Source organism: Rhea americana, unplaced genomic scaffold (assembly GCF_003343005.1).
Source record: "Rhea americana isolate MKP2758 unplaced genomic scaffold, rheAme1 scaffold_191, whole genome shotgun sequence".
NCBI lineage: Eukaryota > Metazoa > Chordata > Aves > Rheiformes > Rheidae > Rhea > Rhea americana.
In genome coordinates this window covers 1,578,056-1,605,945 of record NW_028186050.1, presented here as the reverse complement: position 1 = coordinate 1,605,945, position 27,890 = coordinate 1,578,056, and the positions used below count along the sequence as shown (strand labels likewise).

The 27,890-nt window shown below is 40.1% G+C and overlaps 1 protein-coding gene across 2 annotated transcripts; it reads right to left on the bottom strand.

Moving 5' to 3' along the window:
* LOC146597121 (clathrin heavy chain 1-like) lies at positions 1 to 27,828 on the bottom strand. 2 transcript variants are annotated; one of them, XM_085302750.1, is made up of 32 exons: positions 27,621 to 27,828; positions 23,313 to 23,581; positions 22,870 to 23,031; positions 21,940 to 22,053; positions 20,339 to 20,512; positions 19,882 to 20,079; positions 19,094 to 19,294; positions 18,812 to 18,964; positions 18,050 to 18,172; positions 17,128 to 17,265; positions 16,739 to 16,903; positions 16,138 to 16,318; positions 15,622 to 15,785; positions 14,737 to 14,862; positions 14,271 to 14,413; positions 13,374 to 13,608; positions 11,340 to 11,462; positions 10,780 to 10,925; positions 10,210 to 10,393; positions 9,451 to 9,643; positions 8,805 to 8,962; positions 8,540 to 8,704; positions 8,016 to 8,123; positions 7,466 to 7,633; positions 7,235 to 7,384; positions 6,270 to 6,401; positions 5,833 to 5,943; positions 5,101 to 5,271; positions 4,050 to 4,271; positions 3,319 to 3,339; positions 1,761 to 1,836; positions 1 to 779 (listed from the first exon to the last, which is right to left on the bottom strand). In XM_085302750.1, the coding sequence occupies exons 1-32, from the start codon at positions 27,775 to 27,777 to the stop codon at positions 664 to 666; spliced, it is 4,947 nt and encodes a 1,648-aa protein (XP_085158876.1). In that variant the 5' UTR covers positions 27,778 to 27,828; the 3' UTR covers positions 1 to 663. The 2 variants fall into 2 exon arrangements, with proteins under 2 accessions (XP_085158876.1, XP_085158877.1); XM_085302751.1 differs by lacking the exon at positions 3,319 to 3,339.
* Between the last annotated feature and the right edge of the window lie 62 nt (positions 27,829 to 27,890).

Sequence of the window (27,890 nt, the reverse complement as noted above, 5' to 3'; positions counted from 1 at the left end):
TTTGCTCTCTGGTATGAGAAGATTTATTTTCTTTAAGTCTCAGATTTACTCCAGAAAATATAGAACAGACTCCACCTGAACCCCAACAGCATTGTCCAGAAAAGGAAACTTTCCCAATATTCCTCTAAACATTCAGAGCACAAATATTAGAAAGCTCATTTTCTTTTGCACATGAGACTGCAAAGAAAATGGGGTAGTCAGATGTACACAAGCTTTCAACAAATCATCATTAAGGAGATGCTTCACCAAATTGTTGACATCCCTGCTACTTCAGTAGCTTCAGCTAAAGCTTTAACAACTTGGTGCCAGGCATTTTCCCAGCTGCCTTCAATGGGCTTTGCAAAAGAAAAAAAAAATGCTCTCTTCCCCCTGGCCTCAAGCAGTTATTGCTATATGAGTTAGTGAAATAGTGCCTTAACTTCAGACAAGAGTCTCACAATGTCATTAACAAAAGCTGCCTTTCAGAGGTTGAAATGTAACCGGACAATAATCAATAAATAACAGTAACAGGCATCCGTTGAAGTCTCCTCACTGAGCAGGGCAGCAAGTGTTCAGCCAACAGAGAGTCATCTGTGCCTTAGAACCATTGTACACTTCTTGGAGAAGTTAAAAAGGGACGGGAAGGAAGAGAACAGAGACAGCAAAGGTCTGTCAGAGAGCTAGTTACATATTGAAACCATAAACAGGCGGCTGGGTGAATCCTGGCGCTGTGTATCCATATGGGAAGTTTGCCTGCGGAGGTACTGCACTGGGGCCTGCTGTCAACATCAACTGCTGGCCTAGAAAAACATGAGAAAAAGAAAATTAGTTTAAGAACCAAGGTTTTCCTTACACCAGCAGTACTATGGGACAGGATTATGAGGTTTTAGCTAAAACCAGCTGCTGTGCAAGCATATACTAGCATGTTACACTACAATTCAACATGCACCACGTGAAATGGGCACCAAGGCCATCTGCTCTTGCCATCAGAAAATTAAGAAAGCAAGGCAGACTTTGGATGAATACCCAACTGATACCGGGAGTGTGATTAATGTGGCTTGTTTTGAAGAGACCATATTGAAAGCCAAACAAACTGATATTGTTTCAATCATGCACAATCAGAATTGACAAGTAAAGTAATTCAAGTTATTAGTTAAGTAAACACAAAAGATCTCTTGAAAGATCTGTCTTCATTTTTAGGAGCACACATGCCTCATGCATATGTTAAATTCAGGTTAACATTTACATTAGACAGTGAACCAGTCACATCCTTCCCTTACCAGCCACTTCTAGGTGCTTGTTAGCAGAATGTCTCTTCAGAATGGCTTCTAAAATAGCAGTACGCTTGAGGACAGCCATGTTTTTGGCTACATATGTCTTAAAATGGATGAGCTAGAAAGCCAGTCTGCTTTTCTACTTGGAAGAGCAGAAAGCAGACACATTCCTCTTAGAAAGAAATACCAGGAGGAATTAGCATGCTCAGAAGTTATTTCTGAGGTTAAGCACACTGCGATGCCCCCTCTCCTGTTACCGTACTGAAAGGCTATTCCTAAGCTAGAATTCTGACCCATGTAAGAGGAGTAATACTTTGAAGAGTAGAAGTACTGTAGGAGTGAGATGTCACTTCAGCAACTTGCACAGTTCATCTAGCACAGACACAACCATCTTATTAGCTAGTGGAAACCAGCTTGCTTTGACTGGAGGCAGTCATTTAAGTTACCTCCATGAAGAGAGACCAGAGTGAACATAACTAATCAATTAGAACCAAGTCTTTCACCTACCAAATACTATTGGAGTGGGTTCAGCTACTTGTTCCTCTTCTTTTCTTAGGCTTTCAGAAGCATCAAGTTTATCCACCTACATTGAAGTGAACAGGAGATGTATGAAGGTTTTGCCTAGAGACTGTACCATCACATGAAAACTCTTCATGCCAGGTACCTGAACTATCAAGTGTTCCCTTGTTAGCACAGGTTGGGGACCATAAAAGTCTGCATTCTGCTATGTTGTAAACTGCCCTCCCAGTTATTTAGTGGGAATAAATARTAGCTGGCAAACATAGCTGAGAGAGATCATGAATTTCAAGTGCAGTACTTCTTGGGACTGCCAGTCAAGCTACTGGTTTACTTGCAACTGTTAACCTAACAGCTTTCCAGAGTAACATTAAATATTGGTGTTACTAAAACTATTCATACTACAATGGATCGAAGTAATTGGAAGTTAACAATTAAACTAGCTTACATTGTTCTAGTTATGACCTAGGATTGTCACTATCTCCTGGATTAGACTTTCCTCTTTACTGCCCCTAAAGTATCAAGAAGAAATATGGAACAGAAGTGCTGTTACTCCCTCTGTTGGAGAACTAGCAAGAAGTACACCAAGAGCAGGCGGCCCTGAAGAACGGCTATCAGCAGCCGTCTAGTACAGGGTAGACATGTCCGAATTGCTGCCTTAAATGAAGTATTAAAGAYTGCCAAGTGAGGGCTAACACACTTTGTGCCTGGACTGTTCTGGGACATGGGCTATTCTGTGCTTAAACACCTTTGATTTATGCATAAGAGAAAGATGAATAAGTTCCAGAAGAAGCACACATTGTTGATGAAGCAGTCTGTTCTTTTGTGCCTTTAAAGTTAGTTACATGACAAAGTTTTGGACATACCACATTTATAAAAACCCATTCACTAATTCCATGTTTTGTAGTTAATTTTGTAAACTAAATTAGTTTTGCTGTAAACCACTTTCATCATGCAGATTTTTCTTCTGGCAAGTTATCCAGTATTTAGTACATGTGATCACCTGTAAATCCAACCAGTAGTTTAAAAAACATGATCTTAGATCTAAGTCTCATCTCCTCAGCAGAATATGAGGAGGATGAATTTAAGATCTCTGCAAGTACTTTCATCATGCTAAGAGGCAAGTTTTCTACAAAAGCTTTATTACTTTTCAAACAGATTCACCATGTCTGCAAGACTGCTTCAGTAATTTGCAGTGTAATAATGAATTTACATGCAGAACATTTCATGTTATGTGGCAACTGCTTTTGTTTACTTATGAACCACATCCTTCCGGCCACAAGATATCTGCAATACAGTGATCAGGAGCCCAAATGGTCATGTCTTGCTCAATCACTGGCTTCCATTCCCCATGGAAAACGGCAGAGTCTGGTTGGATTTTCAAGTTGTTTGTGAATAGTTACCCTTTTAGCATTAGAAAGTGAACAGGAAATGAGTTAGAGCTAAGTTATACTGCTCTTCTGGCAGAAGCTACAGCTAGATTCCTGTAACAGAATCCTAGGATATTGAGGGACACAAATGAACACAGAGTTTGAAATCAGATTGTCACCTTATAGAACAGCCCATCAACCTGCAAGAAAATTCAGAGGGGAATACTTAACATGACTGATAACAGGCAAGCTGAAACAGTCACTTCTAGATCACTGGCTTCAAGAAGGTTCTTACTGTGATACCCTACACAAACCTAGAGYCTTCTAAGAAAAGATCTAAAGAATTTTAGATCTTACGCTGTTTGAGACAAGCATTTCAGGAGCACACATGACCAGAACCTCTCCCTCTTCCAGAATTTAGACGAGCTGTAAATATTGTACAGCCAGACTACGCATCTAAAGTTGTTTTCTACAAAAACCTCATTTCCAACAATCAGTTCCTAMGGCTGATATAAGAATAGTGTATAGTATTAATTACTTAAAAGCTATATTCTCTRTAAGAAGGGAATAGAAAGTACATTCAATACTTAACATCAAATAAGGAATAAYACAGGTAGTCCTTGATTTTAAGTATTCAGTTTCAACTATAGAGTGGCTCTAAAAAGCGCACAGTTACCCATATCCACTATTAAAGGCTTAGGTTTAACTATTCCCCTTGCAAGTACCAAAGCATCTATCTAAAGTTTAGCTAGCTAACTTCAAGTGATTAAACCCACAAAACTCTATACAGAAGATTTAGCCTGGGGGATAATGGTATTCCAAACACCTGAAAAGAGCTTTACCTGGTTTGCAGAATACTAATCATCTAGCAAACTGGAAGTCTTAGCTTTCCAGTCTGTGCAATACTCACTTTGGTAAGATACTCTCTCATCACTTGGATGAAATAAGGCATTGCAAAGTCCATGATGTTATGCCTCCATGCCAACTCGAGGACTACATCCGGGTGCAGCAAGTCATAACATGTGAAGAGGCAGGCTGCAAAGCACTCCTGCTTGCCTTCTTCAAGGAACCACTGAAGCAGCTTCTCAGCTAGCTCTGCATCTTTGGATTCTGCAGCATACAGCATAGCATCCTGCAGAAAGGGACAACACTTAAGCTCAACTCTTGCCTGTCAGCTTTATGTCAYGTACATTTCACTGCTGGCTAGATAAACCAAGCATTCTGCAAACTATGAAGTTAGACTTTCACATGACCACACATGTTGTCTTCAGAAGCCAAGGTACAACATATACACTCAGTTAAACCCTCTYGTTTTGAGTCAATTCAGATACTATATCCAACAGACTTCCCTTAAGTAAAGAAGCCCAGTGAGATTTTGCTTACTTTTGTAGCAGAGAAGATAAACAATTCATCTAGTATCCAGCTACCTCACAACTAGGTATTAAGGGTTGGTTATTCAGGGAAGAAATCACTACATCAATTGCTTGGTCTGTGGCAAGACAGAAGACTGTTTACCAGCTCTTCTTCAAAGTAGTCCAGAACTGCCCCATGCAAACTCAGTACCTGCTTGAGGACTAAGACTGCCATATTCATATTTCATCTCTACCCTGCTGAGCATAAAACTTCAGTCCTATGGAGACTGTTCCACACTGACTGAGAAAATTGACCAGATGCCACTAAATGGCTATAGACAAATCTCTCATCTGAGTATAGGAAAATGTTTTGAAACTGGCTTTAAGATACACATTTGAAATTGCAAGCGATTCTGTTCTAAGATTCTACTTACTCTTAGCCCTCCACCTGAAGTTTAAGGAAAACTGGAAATTGGGATTTGAAAGGAACAGAAAACATTCAGTTTTAAGGAAATTTATGCTTCATAGCTCAGACACTTCTAGTAAGTCCCCCCCATCCTCACTATTATTATTTTTTTAATCAAAGGGAGAAAGGCAGCATTACCTCACCTTATACAGACGATCTTTTTTGCAYAGCTCCACACTTTGCTTCCAGCGGTTGTTACCCTTATACAAGTATGCTGCAATACGCCTAAATTCAATTAGTTCATGCTTTTCCAGACGCTGAGCCAACGTTATGTTATCGAAGTTGTCATAGGCATCAATGGAAGCTCTCAAACCCTGTTTCAAAAAGGATCGTTACACTTGCTTCCAGATTGTAGTAAGCGAGAACTACAGCAGAGAAGCATCCAAGCATGGTACACAAGCGTTTYAAGTTCTGCCAACTGGATGTTGATGTTATAGCTACAGCTTGTTTGCCTTGCATATTTGGGGYATCACTCCAAAAGAAGATTTCTGACACAACACGATGCTACTTGGTCATACTAACTTCACTTGGCAGAAGAGAAAAGCTAATCCTTTAGAAGCCAGAAAGGATGGCTTCCAAATAGAAACCAATGGGCCAGAAGCAAGTTTGTTTATAAAAATGTTGCCTCCTATGGAATACTTACTTGATATTTACCTCTACATGAAGCTTGTTGTTCTGAGAGAAATAATTCTGGTATCTGCTTTGTTTGCAGATTATCACACTGTGACCCAAGCCATCTGCACCCTCCTAAAATCCTTTGATCACGTTCTCACTACAGTTGCACTGCAGAAGTTCAAGTACCAAGCTTATGGCCTCTTTATCGGAGAAAGAACAGCAAATCTCTGGCCTAGCAGTATTTTTTTTGTGGCTCTCACCTGGTAGTCCTCCTCCTCTGTTAGAAGGTTGTTTAGAGCTTCATTAACTCCTTTGTTGTTGTGGTTCTGGACTGAACGCAGATAAGGCTTTACTAGAAGTAGCTGATTAACCTGGAATTAAGATGTTTCCAGTATGAGATTAAACATAGCAATTCAAACACTCAGTACTCCTGAAGCAGGTATTAACTCTTGTAATAAGAAATGGTAAGTGCTTGCTGTCAGTACCCTTCAGACAAGCTATAATGTATGTCCAGATGAACAATAGCATAAGTTAGGATACTGTTAACTCTTTCAGCATCTGGGACTGAGCTGCTTCTCAGCATTACACCAGAGGCAGAGCCACTTGACAGACGCCAACCCCTTTCTCCAGCCAGAGACTGAAGCATCTTAATGTGTGTGAGAGGATTTCCTGTTCACTGACTATGCCCCAAGCCCACCTTTGAGAAAAAATTGACTGTCCTGGTGTGATCCAGTCGTGGAGATAACACAAGCAGAAGATCATTGATCAGCAAAGGTTTGTAGTCCAAGTAGAACTGCAATGCTTTGTAGTACAACTCCACATTAGCCACCTGTAYGGTTAGACTTTAGTTAGTACTTCAAATACAGACAAATTTAACGTGCTTAGATGATAACTCACAACACAGCTTATCTGACTTTTAAATAGAAGATTAAGCTTTCCTCTAAAGGCCAGAGGTGTAACACATACATTTCTCACCCAGATTTCTTGTTCAGTGTCAAGACTGTTTCTTGTACGATCTGCTACTAGGAGCAGTCCCAACCAATTCTACATCCACCGTAAAGAGATTCTGGCACAGGGAGCCCACTAGGGTTAGAATTAATGTGACCATCTGTTGAACTCCTAAAGCCAGCAGAGGCTATAGTCTTACAACCTTTTGAGTTGTTGCCTTGTAGCCCATAASCTCAATAAGATTCCAAAATGTGAACATCTTCCTATCTAAACTTCATCAAGCTACTATTTTCCACTACATGCAYGGGACAGATCAGGCTAATTCTTTCACTGAAATAATTAGAAGCATTTTCAAAGGTCTTTCAAGAGCTGTTACAGCCTTGGACTAGGACAACAGTCAGCTCAAAAGGTATTAAGGAGGTTATGCCTCTTGCTTGTGACCTATGATCAGTCCCTGAAAACATTCTGTGCCAGCTGCTGCCACTCTATTGAGTGAGCCACACAACAGAAAACAAAGTGTCCAAGATTAGGTCTTAATTYGTGTTAAACCTAATGAGAAGTTCTGTTTTAAGTATAGCAGGAAAACTGGCAGCAGTTTAAGCAAATTCATTTTCTGAAAGGGGGTTCTGTTGTATGTTTTTGCCTTTGTTCTTAAAGGAGAAAAAAGAACAAACCACAACTTTCAGCAGCTGATTCAGTTAACCACATACTTACCTTGGCAATTATGTCTTTAAACTGCCCTTCTTTCCATGCATCAGTGGGATGATTCATCATTGTAATTATTGCATTGTCATACTCTTCATATTTGTCATAGAGGAATACAAGTTCTGCCCAGAGATGAGCTTGTTCTGCAGCTCTAAGCACCTGAAAAGACAAGGAATCAGTCAGCTTGATTCACTGACAACTTCTCCACTTCACTTAAAGGGTAGTTACCTTACTGCATACCTTTGGAATATTAACTCTAGACCAAAAGAGCTCCAGATGTTCCCTCATTTTCTGAGGCTTGAATTTGGAGTACAAGATGGCAAGTTCAGTAAACATTCCCATGTGAGCACGCTCTAGACCCAAAGCAGCTTCCAAAAGGGCAATCAGTTCTTCAAAGTAGCCACGATCCTGGATGTTAAGATGATAAGGATTTGTCTCAAATTCACAGCCAACTTGCACTTAAAGCATTCTAAGAAGTGTATTCACTTATTTGAACAGAAAAGCTTGTTGAACTTAAGAGCTTAACTTTGTAAGACTCTGGATTCCAATAAAGCAATAGAATGGTAAAACAAGAGACAATGAAAGCTATCACCCTTCCCTTTACTGCAAAAAAACACTTGTATACAACTAGTAAGAAGTGGAGACAGAGTACTTAATCCAATCTACTTCATAGTGCTCCAGAATCAGCTTTATACGGTATAAACTGATCATTTAGCTAWGATCAGTTAACTTTAGACAGCATGCTTGCATCTGCTACTGAAGTTTTCTAGGACATTGACAGTGATCCTACCTGATAATAACTTATCAGCTCTTCCAGTTCATCAGCATGGATTACTATATGTAAGCCACAGATCTGTGCCAAGCGGAATTCCTTTCCATCCACACAGGCAAAACATACCTACAATGAGAGTTTGCAAATAAGTCAGTTCACAGAGGAACACTGCAATGCTTAGTCTCCTTGTATTAAGGAAAAGGAAGCTGATTAATAAATTTCTTCAAATTCAAGGATTTATTATTCAACAGTATTACTACAATGCTTGTTCTGGAATTAAAATCTCTGCTATTTGTTTTACACTGTTCTGAAATTAAGCTTTATAATCTTGAGCAAGAAGACAGCTTATAGAAGAAATACKGTCTAAAGCCAGAAACAGTTAGCAAGCTACTGTCAGCGACCAGTGCAGACAGTTATGAGTAACTGTTCTTAATTCCTACATTACTTACAGAGCAAAGGTGTCCAGTTATGCTCAAAAGCAACATACTTGAAAGCAACATCAGAGTACATTCTCTAGACCATTAAACATGAGTTTAGGTTACCTCCTTCCAAGTCCTTGTGCTATTGGCTTTACGGCCACTGTCCACTGCTGCCTGGTACTCTCCAAGGTGCACCAAGGTAGATGCCAGGCGAGCAAAGTTAGATACGTTGTTATAGAGTAGTTTTGCAGCTTCATACATTCCTTCTTCATAACAGCGGTCACCAACCTGGATTCGGAACCCAATGTAAACAAGAGTAACAGCAAGAATCAAGAGTTAGCTAGCACTGGGAAGCTAGTCATACACTGAAAGTGTGATTAAGACATACCTGTTGTATATGGGCATTATTAGGACCACTAATAAACTCTTCCAGTTCTGAGAGACGATTGGTTTTTGCCAAAGCAAAAATAAGTTCAGTCTCTACATAAGACTCTCTAGCCTTCTTCCTGGCCATCTGTAAGAATTTGACTAGGTCCTCCCAGTTATCTTGAAGAAAGAAGAGATATTTAAGATCTTCTATTTAGCCATTCTGTATTGGTCTCATCCACCTTAGAAACAGTTTTGGCTAGTTCACTCAAAGATTTCCTCCTTCATGCTAGTAAATCATACACATTTGAGTTAAATTCCTTACTTAAGGACACAGTCACCTTCATATGAGGTTTAACTTCTTGCTACTACAAGTCAGTTGTCAAGCAATTCTGCTATACACTTGCTAAATCCAAACTTAAAATGATCTTTAGTTGTACTGTAGACCAGAGCAGTCCAAAGGATGTCTGCAGGAAAATCTTTGGTGTAGCAACAGACAATAAGTTTGTTGACATGAATTACATTAAACTTTGCCTCAGCCACTCCAYGGGCTTCAGTTTAGGCTGACACTGAGAATACAGGATTCCCAAGAATCCCTTCTGCTCAARGTAGATCCAACAACCCAGCTCATGTCCAAGCAATTTGAATTTGAGGATGCTTTGCCTTACCATTTTTGTTAGCTGCTTGAACAACTTCCATGTAGGCAGACGGATCATCTGCCTTTATATAGGAGTCAATGGCTTCCTTCACTAAGTCCTTCTGAAGCTGTGCTCTAGCTAACTGGCTCCATACCGCTGGTTCATTGCATCTCTCTGCAAATTCATAGGCTCGGTCTAAATTGCCAATGTGCTCAATCAGCACCTGTTTGAAATGAAAGTTGCAAGGTAAAAATAAATCAGTTAAAATACTGCCTTGTAACAGAGCTCTACTACCTTTGAGAGCATAGGCTGTTACTATGCAGGAAATACGAAGCTAMCTGCTTTTAGAACAGTCCTTTCAGCCCAGGGGACTTTGTGAGAATGAAACTCTTTGTCACTACAGTTTTTCCCTCGCCTCACAGAGGAGGTCAATATGCTGGTCTCAAGGCAATGACGGGTTTGTGTTTGCTTCTCCTGCTCCTTTCAGTTAAGAGTCTCCAAGGTAGTCACTCTGAACCACACTCAGTGCACACACATCAAGTTGTATCAATGCACACTGGAATCTTTTGATGCCTTTAAACGTGCAAACCTCTGAAGTCACTATTTTGAGTCTATATTRCTACTCTTGCGTGTACTCCTACTTTTCCCAATTTGATAATGCACACAACTGTTCTCTTAAGTCATTCTCAAGTACTCTTCAAGTCACTGAAGAATCAGTGTAACAGTACTCTTCCTCCCATTCTCTTTCTTACTAGCATTCTACACCTTTCTGCAGGAACTATACCTCACCTGGATTGCTGAAGTATTAACATCAAATTTTCTGAATATAGCAAAGGCTTCTTCATATAGTTCATTGCTGATGGCAATGTTTGCAATATCTGGGGCATCATAGTTATCAAGTCGATTGATATATTCCATCACACGAGTGCGGTCAGCCTTAATGGCAGTCAGGATCAGTAGATTCTGGAGATTCCTTTGGTGAACAAGATGCATGTTATAAGCAAGTGCTACCATGCACTACATAAGTGACATGTATGCTAGCAGAGACCGTTCAAATCCAAGTTGATGAGTACTGCTATTTGCCCTCAATAAGGAAATTGCCTGCGAGTATATCCCTTCCTTTTGACACATCACTACAAACTGAATAGCATGAACCAGTTCTGCTCGTAAAAGCACTGAGCTCCTCAAATTCTGCTTTTTCACCTGTGTACAGCTGTGTACAGCTGTGTACACAGACTGTATACAGCTACTTTTCATAGTGCTTAGGCCACAGAACCAATAGGCACAAGAACTTTGGTCACTTAACAGCCTAAACAGACACTGAATAGGCTAAGCCTGTGGGCATGGCTTTCCTCTTACCTGTGTTCACTGAATACAGAATTATCCAAGACAATCTTTTCCAATAACTCAATCAATTCATTAGGCAGGTCAGCAGTCATGAAGGCCTTCACAGTAACAGAAACCTCCTCTGGATCCTGTGTTTCTGATAAAGCTGTTTGGACAACCTAGAATTCAGAWAGCATTAAGTATTTGCCCCAAATACAATAGTTGCCAACCCATTCTGGCAAAGGCTTCAAAATTTTAGTAGTAGTTATTCATAGTCAGCAAARAAGAACTATTCTTGTGCTATTTTAATAGCTATAGCTATTAAACTCATGSCCTGATCTGCCTTAGAAGAACATTCACTATAGATGAGTCCCTGCATGGGATGGAACAAGAATAACTACTGATAACTATGACCATAAAAAAGGTCWGAGTCACTTGCCACCCAAACTCCTAACAGTTGCTGAATGGTTGAGACAGGACCTCAAAGGACCTCAGGGGGAAGACAGACAAATCCTTAACTTTCCAGAATGGTTCGAGTCAATCTGAGGTCTCCTCATACTGATGGAGTCCAGTCTTTAGTCTTTGCACACTACCTGGTCAATAAGCTGCCGCCTGAATGGATTGTTTTCCTCCAGAACATTTGCCCAGAGCTCAGGATCCTTCCTGCGTACCAGATAGCGAGCCTCACTCTTAAACAGCGAGTTCTCATTGCAAACCTGAAGGAGGAGAGAGTTATGAACACCGRAATTAAATATGAATGGCTAGTACCACAAGACAGTTTTAGCTAACTATGAATCAGTCTAAGAGACTGACTAGAACTAGTTGCTGACCATTGCTAAATACCACAGACAAGTTCTTACCCAACCTCTGATCTGGAAGGCTCATGAGAAGGTCTCCAGCAGAGTTTCTATAGCTTCTCTTGATATTGCCGGAGACAAATACTGTGACAGTAGCTTCACAGTAACTATTTGCTTCTGTTTGGAGTGAAGACCTGCAGAAGCCTGAAGAACTTAAGTTTTAAACCTAGAAAGGGAGCCACTTGCTTGGGCAGTGTTAAGTAGTAACTTTAAGGAATGGTGCTGCAGTTTAAAGCTAGAAACAAGTTATATRTCTGATGTCATTAGCTTTGTGCTGGAAGTATTCAGAGTAGCAGGTGGCTGCATCTCCCCTGTTAAAATATTAAGCTTAAGAGGGCAGATTAAGTGTGGGATCTCCCATAGGAGGACAGCAAGGAAGAGTTATGAATTATGATCCTATTAGTGCCGCTGACTTCAAATTATCAACTAAAAGTGTAGAATCCTGAAGGCCTACTCTGTTTTCTACTAACAGGTCACGTTCTGTTAGTACCAGAATTAGCTCTTGGAATCTCAAGTACTTTGCTGTAAGCAGATTATTAGGAGTAGCCTAATAGTCTCAAAACTTTGCTTTATAATTACCGCATCTATTAGTTATCTAGCTGCAGCCTTGAGCCCTTTTCTAGGGGGACACAGTGTCTTAAGAATAGTTCTTACACGAGGAAGACCTTTCCTTCATAAGCAGGAACACTTCTTCATGGCATCAGATCAAGGAAGAAACTGGTAACTGTCAGGTTTTTACGGTTAGCTAGAATGCCAGAACCTATCCTAGCAAAATCACAATTCAGAGCCACCTTTGTAACCTGAAATAAGAAATAGGCTGAACTTTGCCAGCTGTAGATTTTAATTTTACAGCCACAGAGGASTTACTGCTTCAAAAATAGTTCTTTCAGTCTGAGAGGTCATCCACTTCTAGTGGCAAGTCTAGATTATGCCATATTCTAACACCCACAAGAAGGGCATTGCCAGGAAACGGCATTTACTGCCTTTAAACAGGACAAAAAACAAACGACTCCTCTTCCCCCTACACAGTTGACATTCTTTGCATATACTAGTACAAAAGTGCAGGTAGGAGGCAGAATGTTTTCTTTCATAGCAGACACAGGAACTGCAAACTGACATTGAATTCTGTCGCCTAGTTTGAGACTAGAATATGTTTGGAGAACCTTGTTAATGTGACTTGTCCTTGAACTTCTGAGGGAGGTTCAAGGAATCAAAAAGCTTAAGATAGGAGAGGAATGCTATCTGAACAAGTGTGTGCAGTTTGACTGTCAACATCTATTTTCCTCATTTCTAAWCAAGTATTAGAGCAACTCTAAGGCTTAACTACAATGCGGAAAAATTTCATCTTTCTTCCCATTTTCTACCAGAAATTTCAGGAAAGCTTCTTCTTCTATTGTAGGGTCAGAGTAGATGATGACTTGTGCCTTCTGCTTTGACCAAGTGTTCAAGGCTTGTCAAAAAAATTAAGTTAACAAAGGTTTAATAAGTTAGAACATTAATCAGTTGGGCCCAGATCTAAATTTGAGCAGAGTTAACAGATAAAAGACATGAATGGTACCTTAAAGCTGTAGAGCTATATAATTTTAGTTCTGACATAGCGTAAGAGTTGCTCTTGTTAGTATATAAATTATTGTCTCCATGCAGGCCAATCCTTCCTACCCCAATTCCCACGTGAGACTACAAGATAGGATCCTGCAAGTGTTASACAAGGTAGGCTTCCACTTTAGGTAGCAAGAACTGTAACATGTTTATGAATGTAGTTTTGCTAACCTTTATGAGTTCCAGATCACACTGCCCCCTCTCATAAGCAACGCAGGCCAGATGAGGGTCTCTCTTTTCACAGTATTTGCCTACTACACGGCTGTCATAGTAAGGATTCTCACGAAGGAACCGCTCTGGATTATTATTACTGTCAATGTAGATTTTTGCCAAAGCATTATGAGTGGCAGGTTCTTCACAGCCTTCGTGAATTCTTGATTCAAGCCATGGCAACAGCAACTTAAGCCTTTGAAGAAGGAAAYATGTTAGGTTTACAAGTCAGAAGAGGCACACTTGACAACTATCCAACTTCCCTTCAAGAAGGTCTGCTAGTCAGACTCAAAAGCAGATGTAGAACCACATACTGATTTTTAATAGGTCTTAAGTGAGTGAAGGTCAAGTCTGTGGTTTAAAGTCAGGGAAGGTAGCAGATAGCACTAAGCTTTGTCATCTTGCCTTTCAACTCCCATTCTATTAGGCAGCTCTTAAAGCTATTTGTTCATTTCACAGTTTAACAACAAACTAATTACACAAGCTGCTGTGTACCTACAGTGAGACTGCAAAGACAGTTTTATCCAGATTTACTATCAAGGCAGAACAGTCACATTCCATGAACGAGCTCTACGAGAACCTGGAGTTCAAAAGCCGCATTATTCACTATGCGGTGTTGTCAGGCATTCCTATACAGCCCAAGTAATCAAAAAACTTGCTCAAAAAGACTAAGCTGCATATAAGAGTTATGCCCTGCTTTACTGTAGAAAAGTATACCTCATCATCAGTGCTGTAGAAAAGTACAGATCATCAATCAGTGCTGTACCATTCAATGGAACTGCAGCCAATTTAATTTGGATATATACTACATTCAAGAAATCTTGACACTAGGGTCTAACATATGRATTTTTTTGTTACCGGTTTCTTTTTTCCACTTCAGCCACCAGCTCATCTGTTGAAAACTGCCCTCTAACCACCATGATCAAGTTCTTAATGACATCTTCAGAACAATCCACATCAAGAAGTCCTCCAACCACAGCTGGTATACGGCTGGGATTCACCTAGAACAAGCCACCATCAAAATTAGTTATCGTTAACCTATCCCTAGTTCTCCTTATTGGGAAAARTAAGTTTTTAGTTAGCTATTAAACATCCATTAGGCTACGCTTCAAACCAGAGCATTTTTCAAAGCACTAACCCATTTGTATACAAATTCCAGGAAAGACTGTACCTATAGGTTTGTCTGTAGCAGACAAAAGCTCAGTGAAGAGCCTCTGTACTAGAAGCATCAAGATGAGCCTACAACTGAGGTGCTGAAGATTGTTTTAGTCAGCTTCCTTTCTAAGGAAGGAAATACCAAGAGTTAAAACTGGATTCTCCTTACCTTCTGCACATAGATCTCTATATACTTCTGCAGGTTATTGCGATATAAGTAGAGCACCAGGTCATGAACAAAGTCAAATCGATCACAGACAATGATGAGAGGAAGCTGGTCCGTGAGCTTTGCCTCCTGTATTTTGTGTAACAAAACTGAGTAAGCAACCATCATTTGTCATATAGCATTTTCACGCAAGGCAAAAAGTCTARCCAACTTCTCTCSCACTAGAAGTCACACCACATTCCARCTTAAGACTGCCATGTGGACAACTGATTTCAAAATCAAGTAATCAGCTATGAATACTGTGTGGCCAGTCTCTTAATACTGAGTTTTATATTTAGTCTCTTCAGCATATGTCACATTAGGCCCTACATCATAAGCTTCAACATGACTATCTGCATATTAATTCACAGGGCAGCTGCTGGGCCAGAAGTGTTAACAAAACAAAGTGAAGTAGCATTACAGAATCCCATTTCACTAGTCAAAAAGCATAGAAACCCTTCAGCACATAGCACAAGTTGACTCCAGTTTTAATAAGCTTTGTCTAGGCAACATCCTTGCTAAATATCCTGTGGAATATTTCAGCATAGTCTTTGCTTCTGCTAAGCTGGATACTGTTATTGTTAGCYGACAACGTATTAATGGGGTTTGGTACAAGTTAGATCATACAGCCTAGTTTTAAAGGAATCGTGGGTCTAGGTCTATTTTTGCAGAGATAGCCCAGAATGATCTGTTATACGCCTGAAATAGGATAAGGCTCCTGTTCTACTTTCTAGAAGACTACTCACAGCAATGCCAGCTAAACGTTAAGTTGGCATCTCCATTCATTCGAAAACTACAGTTCAACAAAAAATGTAGAAGACAGTTCAGTTTATTGGACAGAACATTTACCTTCAGAAAGTTCTTCACTCGTTCTGGATTATAGCAGTTACTTTCACGGCAGATCCTTTCTACTTCCTTTATCTGACCAGTCTTGCAAGCTGCCTGGATATACTTGAAATGGACATCTGGATCTTGGCTGAAGTTTACAATGGAACCCAGGAAATAGAACAGTCCTAAAAGAAAGATTTTATATAGCCAGAAGTGCAAGTGAAGCAAGTGCAGACTGTTCCAGGCTTTAGCTTGTAGCTTAGTTCAGTACTGCTAGGAGAGCAGCTTTCATTCAACTGCCAAAAAATCAGAAGTTTTTTCCTTCTTTCAGGTTTTGTCTTTCCCACCGTCACCCAAGAGAGTTAAACTTCGTAGTTAAACAAAGCTATCTTGTGATGAGCTCAGCACTTCGCTACACGCCTAAGATCTAGCTGTCTTAGCTGGCCCAGCAGCTATGTGACAAATATCTTGCCAATATTAGTATTAGTTTCAATTGGACAGCACTTCCAGGAAAGCTGCTTGCCTCTAGTACTATACCTTCATAGCTTTTGAAAGATTCAAAAAGCTCCACAAGAGACTGGGTGCCAAGTTGCTCRTGGTATTTAGAAGCTACTTGCACACAGAGCTGTAGGTTTTGCCTGATATTGGCGGACAACATGGCACGCAAACACTCCACAGAGTCTTCAACCGAGAGAGAACCAAAGAAGTTCACAAGCCACTGCAAAGAGAAAGAAGTTTTACTCAGTAACTTACACAGGATACRGTTAACTTCTAAAAATATGACAGCTAGGCAGAGTTTCTATCCCAGCTATTACAGAAAAATCTTTCGTGTRCTAAGAATGGAGTTTTGAAAGGAAGCATACTCAACATCTTTACAACTACAATGCAGTTTAAAAATAAGATTTGAATTGCCCACCAGGGAAACTGAGGGCAGATTAAGCCATCAGTAGTGCAGATTAAGGTTTAATCATTAACTGGATAAATGCTCTTTAATCACAGCCACATGAACCGCTTAGGTACCTCCAAACCATCTTACAGCTGCTGTAGGGAATTTAGCCGCCACAAAGGCATTAAGGARTGGCCACTTCACCCCTGAACCTTATTTATTTCACTTGCTTTCTCCACAGAATGGACCTACCTCAGGATTCAAGAGGTGAGTGTGAACAACAGCACGTTTAATATCATAGAGATCTGTGTAGTGTTCCAAAGCTCGCTGGAGCAAGCCCGCCTTTTCACACAATTGGGCAATATGAGCACGATCATAGTGTGTAAACATTTGGTTTCCAAGGATGGCATCTGCAACCTAGGGAGATTACATTTTATATTCAGTCTATTAGAGAATCACAGCAACTCAGCCTAAATGTTTAGGTCACAACAATTACTTGTCAGTAGCCTTTGATGTTGCTAAACTATTTATAGGTATCAGCACCAGACATCAGATTCTCGTCTGATTTTCTAGATCTGAAGTTTACAAGCCTACTACTCTCTTTTCTTCACTTTTTGGAGGAACTAGGTTGATAGTCTTACTTGTGGGGCATGAATCAAATTCATCTCCAGCAGACGTGTCTGAAGGTGGCCTTCTGCAGGGCGGTTATTCTTCAGAGCATCCAACAAAAAGGAAGTGCACTGCTGGATAAGACTGTTCTCCATGAATACATCCACAATCTGTTGAGATTGGTCAAGTCAGAGAAGGGAGTCTATATACACACTCATGCCTATTTTTATTTGTACACAGTAGTGGTCTGGCAAGAACACTAAAAAGGCAGTTCATCACAGCACATTTCAGTATGCTATGTCCCTTGTTTCCACAGCATTACTACCATGATAACACAGAGACAAGTTTTTACACTTTTCTTTCTGTAGATTCTCTAGAATGCAAGGAAGGCATTACTTTGAGCTATTATGTCAATTTTTTGCCACCCACTATTTAAGCATGGCTTGCAAATCCCATCCCTCCTCTGTTCAGATAGAGGAAGTATTAGCTTTTCTTACAGAAACTAAATAGCTTCAGTTATTTAATAACTTATACTGTTGCCTTATTTCTCTGTCCATTCACCTGAAGCAGCCTCTGGGAGCCAGCACTCAGTTTAAATTTGTTTGTCCATCTTCCTGTAAGTTATCTGAACAACAGGAGTTAATGTATGCTCAGTTAGAGCCAAGACAAGAGCTTTAAGTGGATAGTAACACTCATTACTGCTTAGACCAAGACAATAACAGATTCATTATCAGGATTACTGTGATAAGTCAGAGGAACTATTCAAGTTCCACAGGAACTTTAAAACACACTTGCCTCTAGAGACTGAATGGTAATCAAACTTAACTAAGAGTTTAGTCAAACTTATCTAACCAAGCCAACTAGAGACCTGAATTGGCCTTACCAGTCTGCAAAATGGTACTATGCGATTACCTCTGTCTAGAAAGAGACCAGTACTCTTGTTGTAGGCATCACCTGGTTAATGTTAGCCAGTGGCTCCTCATCCTGTACCAGCATCTGAGAGAACTGCAGGCCTTGCTCTGGACTGACTCTCATCACGCTTCTCAGTAAGAAGATCCAGTCTGGAGTATAGCCAACCTAGAATTTTCAGCAAAGACATCAGTCATGCATGTCTAGGAGCTTTAAGCCTCTTTTAAGCATACAGATTCTTCAGCATGGACATTATATTGTTTGGGCTTGCCATGCCCAAACCCCCATCTTCCTGTATACCTCAGGCAAAAAGATTGCTTGGCTATTGACAAAAAAATTCAGCATTCACCTACTAAGTAACTGAATTTGTGCTAGGGCATTTTTATTGCTAGGCAAGAAAAGAACTAGGAACAAGCACTTCAGTCTGAAGGCACTATCAAGCAAGACCCTAAGCTTAAAGGGTGGACATCAGGCAAGCTGTTTTGTAACCAGTCAGAAAAAAAAAAAAACCCGTCTGATGCATTTAGGAAGAGTTTTATCTTCATCTTCTAGAATTAGTCTGAGCCACTGCAAAGTGTGAGTTATTTTGTATAATTTTGGATGTTCTAAAGTTAACTATTGCAGGCTGCACAGAGCTTATTCATACACTACTATCTGCACTATTAAAATGAAGAAAACACTTGTTTCTCAATCTTAGCTACTTATCAGTTTTGAGTGACAGAAACTAAGCTTATCTTATGGAAGATAGCTTGAGAATGTACAGGTTAAGCATAAGATGAGTCTACTATATGTGATAAACAACTTCACCTTTTTAGCATACAGCACTATTTTCTGGAATTGACCAGTTTCAGCAAAACACTGAATGACTTTGTTTGGCACATTAGCACGAAGATAGACACTGAGTGCAAGGGTTGGGTCAGCTGTCTTCACCAAGTCTCCCAGCTCCTCTGAGCACTCCAGCTGAAAAGTCAGAAGTGGTATTTTGTCAGGCAGAGTAGATATTCATATATTTATTATTAACAAAAGTTATTGTTCACACTCAACTGTTACAAGGCAGCAGAATTAAGTTAGCATCATGATCCAGCCTACCTTGTCTTCCTTCAGCCACTTCTCCAGAAGCTGCTTGCGGCCCTGCTGTAGTACAGGGCGACAGAGTTCTAGAGACTCAAACTTGTTCAGCTGTCCTTGGTCAAGYAATATTCCAAAGTACTGGAGCAGGGGAGACGCCTGCCCAGGCTGAGCTGGCACACTCTGGAACTTCCTGATTGTATCACTGGTACGCAGAATTCCCTGAAGAGGACCAAGATACTAATTAAACACTGCTCTACTGCGAGGTCTGAACAGTGTTAGTCAGGAAGAAGAAAAAAATAAAAAAAAGAGAAAAAGCTGTTAAGCTGAGCTATACACTAAGGCACCTATTTTAAACCCGTTAGGGTACAGATCTTTGTTAAACCCAAGCCACCGTGATGTTCTAGCAAGAAGTCAGTGACCCCAACAAGTTAAGTCCACGTTTGGAAAGGATATCAGACGCTCCTTGATATGATACAGGAGAATATAGAAGTCAGGACAAGCAACTCAGCTGCAGACAACTAGGGCTAGTACAACACCACTTCATTTGTGTAGTGGTATACATTTCATTTGTGTTCATTTCATTGTAGCCAAGTGCTAAAATGCAAGTGAATGTTAGCCAGTGGCTCCTCATCCTATATCAGCACCTGAGAGAACTGCAGGTCTTGCTCTGGACTGACTTGCAGTCACCCTTCTCGGTAAGAGGATCCAGTCTGGAGCATAGCCAACCTAGAGTTTTCAGCAGAGAATTTTCAGTAGAGTATAGGAACTAAAGCAATCCTCATAACTTTAGCATTGGAGTTGCTTACCTTTGGTGCAGATGCTGCTACTTTAGCAGCTTCTGCATAGCTTCCTTGAGCAAATAGTGTGTTGAACTTTCTGGCAAATAATTCCTCCGCCCCAGCTAGATTACTACGGATAGCCATACGCAGACCCAGGTCAGGATTCTGGAGAACATTAGTAGCATAGTTCACAATGTTATCTTCCTCAACGCATACAGAAAGCACCTGGAAAAGACACAAGACAAATCTGAGAAATACTACCCTTTATAGATCTACTGTTAAATACAACATCCAAAGCTGCAACTATGCAGGTTGTCCATGACATCATAGGTTATTCAGAAAAACAAGCAGATTTCTTCCTCCCAAGCAGTTCTGTGCAAGTAGAGGTTAAACTGATCAGTCAAGTAGTTGCTTTCTTCCATGAACTTTATTACATTTCATACAAACATTAGAAGGCTCAAATATACATTTCTGGATTTGTTACCTGTCCTTTTTTGTTCACACCAATAATGCCTGAGGTAGGTTCATGAGGAGCTGTGACAAAGATAGTATCAGCACTAATACGGTTCATGTAGATGCACACACCAGACTCCAAGTCATACATATGAATATATCCATACTTTGTGATCAAGTAGATTACACCATGCTTAATTCCAATCTGTCAAAAGATAAGTGTTACAGTCTTAGTATGGACTACCTTAAAAAAAAAAGAAAAAAAGAAAAAAAGAGAGAGAGCGAGCGAGAGAAAAAAAGAAAAGAAATGAAACTCAAGACAGTTGCCTTTAGCCTTGTGACAGGACAATACTGCAATAACATGCCTTCGCACTGACACTAGTGACAAATATAGCTTCAGGCTTCTTCCTTGCAGACTTGGAAAGCAATGAAGAGCTTTTTTGGCCATTTAGAGCTATAGTTCAACTAAGTAGAGAAGTTGAAGGGAATTAAGACCGAGTAAGGTTGAATGAGAAAGGTATGCCATAACTAGCATTCTAGTCTGGATATGCCAATACCAGTTTCTATTCAGAAGTTAGTGTGAAAAATCCCATCTTCTTCCAGGAAGGCCTACCCAGAGAACCAGAGGAACCTCAACCAAGCTCAGCTGTGGAGGAGTCCAGTGTAGCGGTCAAGTCACTTAAGTTAGGGATGCATTCAAGCCAAGCTGATCTTCAGCTACAGAAGTACTTCGTATCAGAATTCTTCAGCATTCTGTTAAGGAAGCCTCAAGCTGAGATACAGAGCTCCATGAATCCTGCTACAAAGCAAGACAGCTTGCTTTGTTCACCTAATACAGCAGAACATCTTTTGGTTCATTTATGAAGCTGGTCTATTGGCTTTGCTTGCCAATATGCTATGAGATAGGTTGTTCTTCATGCATAATGTCTGGTCTTGCAGACATAGCAAAGTTTGGTCAAGGCAATCAGCTATGTTCTTTCCCTAAAGACCTCCCCACATTAATCTATAAAAGTGCCTTTTCTCTGCTACTGCTCTAGGAAGTGGGCTAATATAGAACTTCCCCCTCCTCCATCCGACTGTTATCATGACATCTACTGTAGATGAGATGCCACTTTCATGCCCAGTTATATTAAGTATGATAATACTCCACTATCTAGAACCCTGTAGTAGGCAGTTCAATAGCTTGAAGAAGTGGAAGCACCTGCTACCAACAAGTGTAGTAGTTTAGAAAGGAACCATGAGTTAAGGGACTGCCAAATAGACAGACTGCTTTCAGTACTCTGTGTCCAATTACTTTTGGACTGCTGTAAATATAAGGTAGTATAGAAGCTAATCAAATTTAACTGTTCAACAAGAGGTCTGACAGATACTGGCAAAATCCTACTAACAGACACTGTTGAAGGTCTGGGGGGGTTTTGTATATACAAATCTACTCTACAGGCCTAAGTTGATGTAGCCAGATATTGGAGCAGCTCGCACATTTACATTTAAGTTACCATTTTAATGTCTAAGCTACCTTCCACAAATCTCTATAGGAAGAAAAACAGAATGAATAGCAGAAAATATTCTTTATGGCAGAGATGCTAGCTACCTGTCAGGCTATAAAGTTGATTTTTTTGGTAAAACATTTACCTGCATTGCCACAGGAAAATCTGTTTGTGCCTCAGGTGGGAAAAACACATCAACAGCTTTCTTAACAAATGGCTGATTTCCAGTAGCTGGCTGACCCACTTCAATTATGTGTAGCTAGAAAAAAAAGAGTGCACGTCACAAGATTGCCTGCAAGTACATCCACACATGAAAGAAGTTCCTCTTTCCAGACATACTATCCAAAGTCACCTGCCACTTGGCTGATGAGTATCTGCCCAATCCTGAAGTAGTGCAGTCTGGAAAGTAGTGCTTCAGATTAGTTGGACAAAGTTTTTCAGAATTTGTTAAAACAAAGGCCAGGAAAATTTGAGAAAAAACATGTTTTCTGTGACAGTAGACTGTATATTCTTAGTCCATGACACGCAAAAAACTTGAACAAGATGTTTGAAGTAAGACTTGCTGTCAATTACCAGTAATTTGTGCACGATAAGACTTGAAAGCATAATACCTTTCAGTGTTACCTCAGCTCTTTACAAACTGCCAGCAATTATACTGTACTGAACTGCTACTGAATTTCACTAATAGTTTGATGCAAAGAATCAACAGTATTCAGGCTTACCTAGTCTCTTCTGTAATGGATCCAAAACACAATGACAAATGGCAGCTTAATAACAAACAATTTTGTATGCACAGAAGGTCACATGGGCTACGAATTGATGCTTCAGCACCCTTAGCATGCTTCTCATTGTGTTTTTATTTGTCCTTATGTCTAAGTCCCACCCAAGCAATATAGATTTTTTGCAGTTTTTATCCCACTGAAAGAAAGCATTTTGGCACCAACTAGCCTGATACATGGTGGGCACAGTTCACAAGCAGTTCCTTAGACTGCATACAGTGAACTGTGCAGTCACTGAAGTTCTGGTTGTACTAGATTCTGCTATGTTTTAACAGTCAAACAGTTGCAGAGTTTACCTTGCCCCCTGCAGGACTCCTCACAGCAAAACAGAAGAGCGTGGAAGGTTTGGCATTTCCCTCTATTTTGAATTCTGCAAAAGCTGCTGCATGGCCTTCTATAGGTTGTGAGACTTTTCTATCAACTGAGTACAGCTGCATTGCACCAACCACACGATTTTGCTAGAAACAGGAGGAAAGAGCAGCTTTTAGAGATAAGATTTTGAATGTTTTATAGCAAGACCTATGCGATAGTGAACGAAACAGCAGTAAGCATTCCTCATATCCCCTCCCACAGTGCTTTAATCACATTAAAAAGTCAAGTTATTCCTACTCAACAGGTATTTTTGAAATTTTGATCTACAGAAAATAAAATTAAAGATTATAACAGCTGTTAATGAAGAAAAGCGAGGCCAGTGCTTTCCTGATCATTTCCATAGTATACTATTTTCCAGGGAACTTACCTGTGCTGAAATTCCTATCAGCAACAGCCATTTTTGATGTTCGTCTGTCCTGTAATTGATTATTTGGCAGCCTGCAAGACTTGCATGTCTATCAAACATCTTTTGGGGTTGAGATTCTCCTTCCATGCTCCAGTGGTAGACCGCGGTCTCTGTCACCAAGGCAACTGTATTCACAGATATCCATTTCCAGAAGATCACTTCCTCTGCCATAGTGTGGGCTTTCATTTTACTTTTCATCTCAATGTTAAAGATCTGAAGCGTCTTCCCAGCTGATATGACAAAACCCAAGAAACATCATAGATGCAGTTACTACAATGGTCATCCTGTGGTTTGCCTACTTACTCCAGTAATGTTAAAAATGACGTAGTGTCCTGTCATATCTGACTAAGCCTCCTGAACTCGCATCAGATAGGATCCACCCAACTCCTCAGCCTAGAAGCAAAGTCTTCTTCCTATGGACAATCCAGTCATCAACTGACAAGCATAGGTATTTCAACTAACTACAAAGTTTAGAGAAGAGAGTTTGTCTAAGCCACAGAACTTGTGTAAGCTCTTGTTAGCAGCACTGGTATACTAAGTTATGTCTGTCTAGTAAATGATATTCAGTATTATTACTAGAGAAAGTGGCTCCCATTTATGTCAATTTAATAACTGCTTTAGGTCACTTGGACTGAGTCCAACAGCAAGAGACTTGCAACAGCTCTTGAAACAGCTGAAGACTGCAGCTTCCATCCTATTTCTGTTGAAGAGACTCCACACACAACTAGGAGATAGACTTTGTAATATGACAAATGCCTATTGAAAAAGACAGAGTAAAAAGGTCAGAAAGTTTATAGAAAGTTTTGAAGCTTTAGTTCCAGTTGTTTCATGACATGGGTAACTGTATAACAGATTTTAGTTTGACTTTAGTATTCCTTTTGAGAGAAGCTAGTAAAGGTAGACTATTAAAACTAATGCAGTTGAAACAACCCAGTGAGCTGAACACTCAGAGAATAAGACAGTCTATTAATAATTTCAGGAAATCAGAGTGATGTTTTACTTAACTGCAGACAAAACTCAGCTTTAGGAATATTGTTTTCTGTTCACAAGACACCCACTCAGACTGCTAGAGGATTAGCTTATAATACCATTAATCCTATCCACATCTTAGAAGTGTTTTCTGTGCTAGTAATCCTTCAGAAGTTCTACTGCCAAACTCGTAGATGTCCCTTCTACTGGGAAGTCTTGACAGATGAAGGCTGCTGTCCACTGAGGAGTTATTTCCAAGAAATACTAAGCCCAAGTTAATACAAACTTTACTGCTCTACAAGGCCCTAGCATAATTTAATTAGCTTAATATAATCACTTCACTATATAAGTGTCAAAAGACACAAACCTAGACTTCAGAGCTCCCACATGCAGCATTTATGCTTGCTTCCAAGAGCAACTGCATAAACAAACCTGATCACCTAGTTCCTAGGACAGTTTGCCAGCTTGCTAGCTTTTCTGAAGTTTTCCTGAAACCAAAAGCAGCCCATTTCTGACCATCCTGCCACTTGCTGTGTACAAAGTTACTGTATTGTACAAATGCAGTAAGCCCAGGCCTAACATCAGCTGTAAAGTGGTAACTGTCCAACTGCTCCCAACAACTTGTCCAGCAGTAGACTGGTGCTGTCAAGGCACTGATATTGGAACTAGCACACCACAGCCTCTCATCTAGAACGTGTGCAAGGGTTCRTCTGGAGGAGCCCTAGTCACCATTGTCTTAAACAGGGGTTCCAGTATATGCATACAGAAGCTGCTCTGGAAGTCAGTCTTCCTGAAAAGGAAGCAAGATGTCCCTAGTTTTGAGAACATACAAGAGACTGATAGGCTCAGTGTCCTACTAAGATGAGCTAGAAGCTCGTGGCACTCTAGAAATTGGAAACAGCTTTAGAAGCTTAGTCAGCCAGGTAACACTGGATGACAGGGGTCATAGCAGTATTATTCCTTAGGTGAAAAAAAAAAAGGAAATGCAAAGTTTAGAGCTCTAAACTGTAATTAAAATAGCTACAATAATTTAGTAATTTGGGTAAGAGCAAGCAGAACCTGCTATAAAGCCACAAATGGCGAAAGCAAGGGCTAAGATTGAGTCTTCAATATACTAGAGTGCTTTCTTAGACCAAGATGAGATAAAAAGCTAAACTTCTTACATTTTCCTGATCTCAGACTACTCTATACAAGTGGAGTCAAGTAAGCAGATTCATTTTTGAATACAGGMACAAGAATTTACATTTCAGTTCACCAGAGCATGAAGTTTCTCCATTCTGTAAAGAATGGAAGCACTCTCAAGTGCTGCATTCTCCACTTGCTCACACAGTTTGGGGAGTACTCTCAGTACAGAAGAAAGCAAGAGAATCATAGACAAAGCATAAAATTTTATACACCAGGAGAATGCCACATGCAATCTAGAAATGAAATTGTGCACACTGTATTTCAGTTTAACTCATTAACCATTTCATTTCTTGCTTGAGAGTGGGATTATATGTTTCTTGCTCAATAATCCTCAGATTATGAGCAACTCCCAACCATGGCACATACACTCACATTATGCAACAGTTTGGACTACTGAAGCCTCAGTCAATCAGCAGGGAAAGTCTGGAGTGACGGACTAACTTAAACTGTATCTTCAGTGCAGTTGACAGCACGCTGGCTTTATTCCTCCTCTTTTCCCCACCACCCTTCAGTCATTAGGTTATGCATACAGTAAAAGATCATTAAGTTCACAATACCTGACAAATGTGCGTGTCAGTGTGACATCATACACTTAACCACATCTGTTCGGAGAACAAGCTTATTCACTCCGCATCAGACAATACTCTTTTTGAGCAAGTCTAACACTGGCAAGAACAGAACTAGATTATTAGAAGCTGATGATAACTTGTTTAGTTAGTAGGTTAGTTTTAAAACTAACCTAAAGGATGCTGATAGTTTAAGAGCTAGATAAAGTTCTGCTAGTACACAAAATCCACTTTCCTTGCCAATAAGGTTGGTTTAAAGGGGTCCAAGATTAAGAGCAGTGAATTCTAACACATCTGGAATTGATCTTTTCATTATTACCTCTATCCATCCTCCAGATGGGGCAATCCTCAACAAGACATAAGCATCTTGCTGAATTGCAAGTGTCAGCTAAAGTCAAACTTTAACAGATTAGTTTTTCCCTAATGTCAGGATAAGCCTGAGATCAAAGACAGCAGTTACAGGTTTTGTGCCAGTTCTCAGAACAGTAATTTCTTGGACCCCTAAGTAATTTCACTATGACTTTTCACACTGAATACCACACTTAGGCAGAAATGAATAGCACATAGGGCATGCTAGTAGAGGTCTCTCATAAAAGTATTGCAACTTGGTTTTGTCTACCAACTGTACTATCATTACATACACATTACACACCACTGTCATACACCCGCTGTTGCCCTTTACTTGGTACAGTCAATAGTCAAAGCAACCAAATTAGCAACAAGCCAAGGGAGAATGTTTTCACTGTAATACCAGTTGAGGATTAAGATCCCCATCTGGCTATGAAGTGAACTGTTAAATGGCTACCTCAAAGTTCAATACTTTTTATGAGATTAGACAATTCAGTATTATTGCACATGAAATGTCAGGACAAAGTTCACTCACCATCTGTTTAGACAAGATGCAGGAAGAAAAGTACAGTCAGTAACAGATCAGTTATTGAAATTAAACACCAGAAGTCACTGATTTAAGAAAAGAGTCAGAAATGCACTAAGGATTATTCTTAGAGTTCAGGTAGCCCAGAGCCAAGGTCAACACCATAGGTAACTGATGAGCAGAGGTCTTTATCTTCAAGATCTCATGACTGCCAAACTTAAAGTGTTTGTAAATTCAGGCTTTAGTAGCTACTGGCTATCCTTATGCCATTTTGTTGGTACCAGCTAAGCTCTTCAGAGCTACAAAAAAAAGGTTAAAGGACAGAGCAGAGAGTAAGAGTGGCTCTACACCTCCATTCATCTCTGCACCAAGTATCCAGTATGTTTACAACATCTGTTTCAAGAGAAAGTACACCCTACATTGGCCTGGTCCTCACTGAGGATGGGCTTGGCACTGTAGCCTCCTAGCATTTCAAACCTACCTGGAGGAAACAAACCATCCAAAGATTACTGAAAAATCGATTACCAAAAACACAGTATGCAAGTTCAGGAAAGAATTCTGATTCCAATGTACATTCTTAAAAAGTTTGCACAAGCCTTAAGCTTAAGAGCTCACTTAAGCAGCAGTACAGCTAGATGGTAGGGTTCAGACTACAAGAACAGAAGGCTAACTCACCTTTTAGCGCAATTACTTTAGAAGCTGGATTCATGATGGCACTTTCAGCAGAAATTGGACGTCTGATGGGTGTTGTTGGATCACTCATATCAATTATCACCACTTGTGCCTGCTCTCCCACTTTCTCCCTGATGCAGATGAACTTGTCAGATTCCATTGTTAGGGTGCTGAATCCAATGTTTGCTGGGTTAATGCCCAAGTTTTGGAGCTAGAAAGAGGGAAAATAGCACTTTATTACCCTTCTCATGTTGATGGTCTGTCATTATGCAT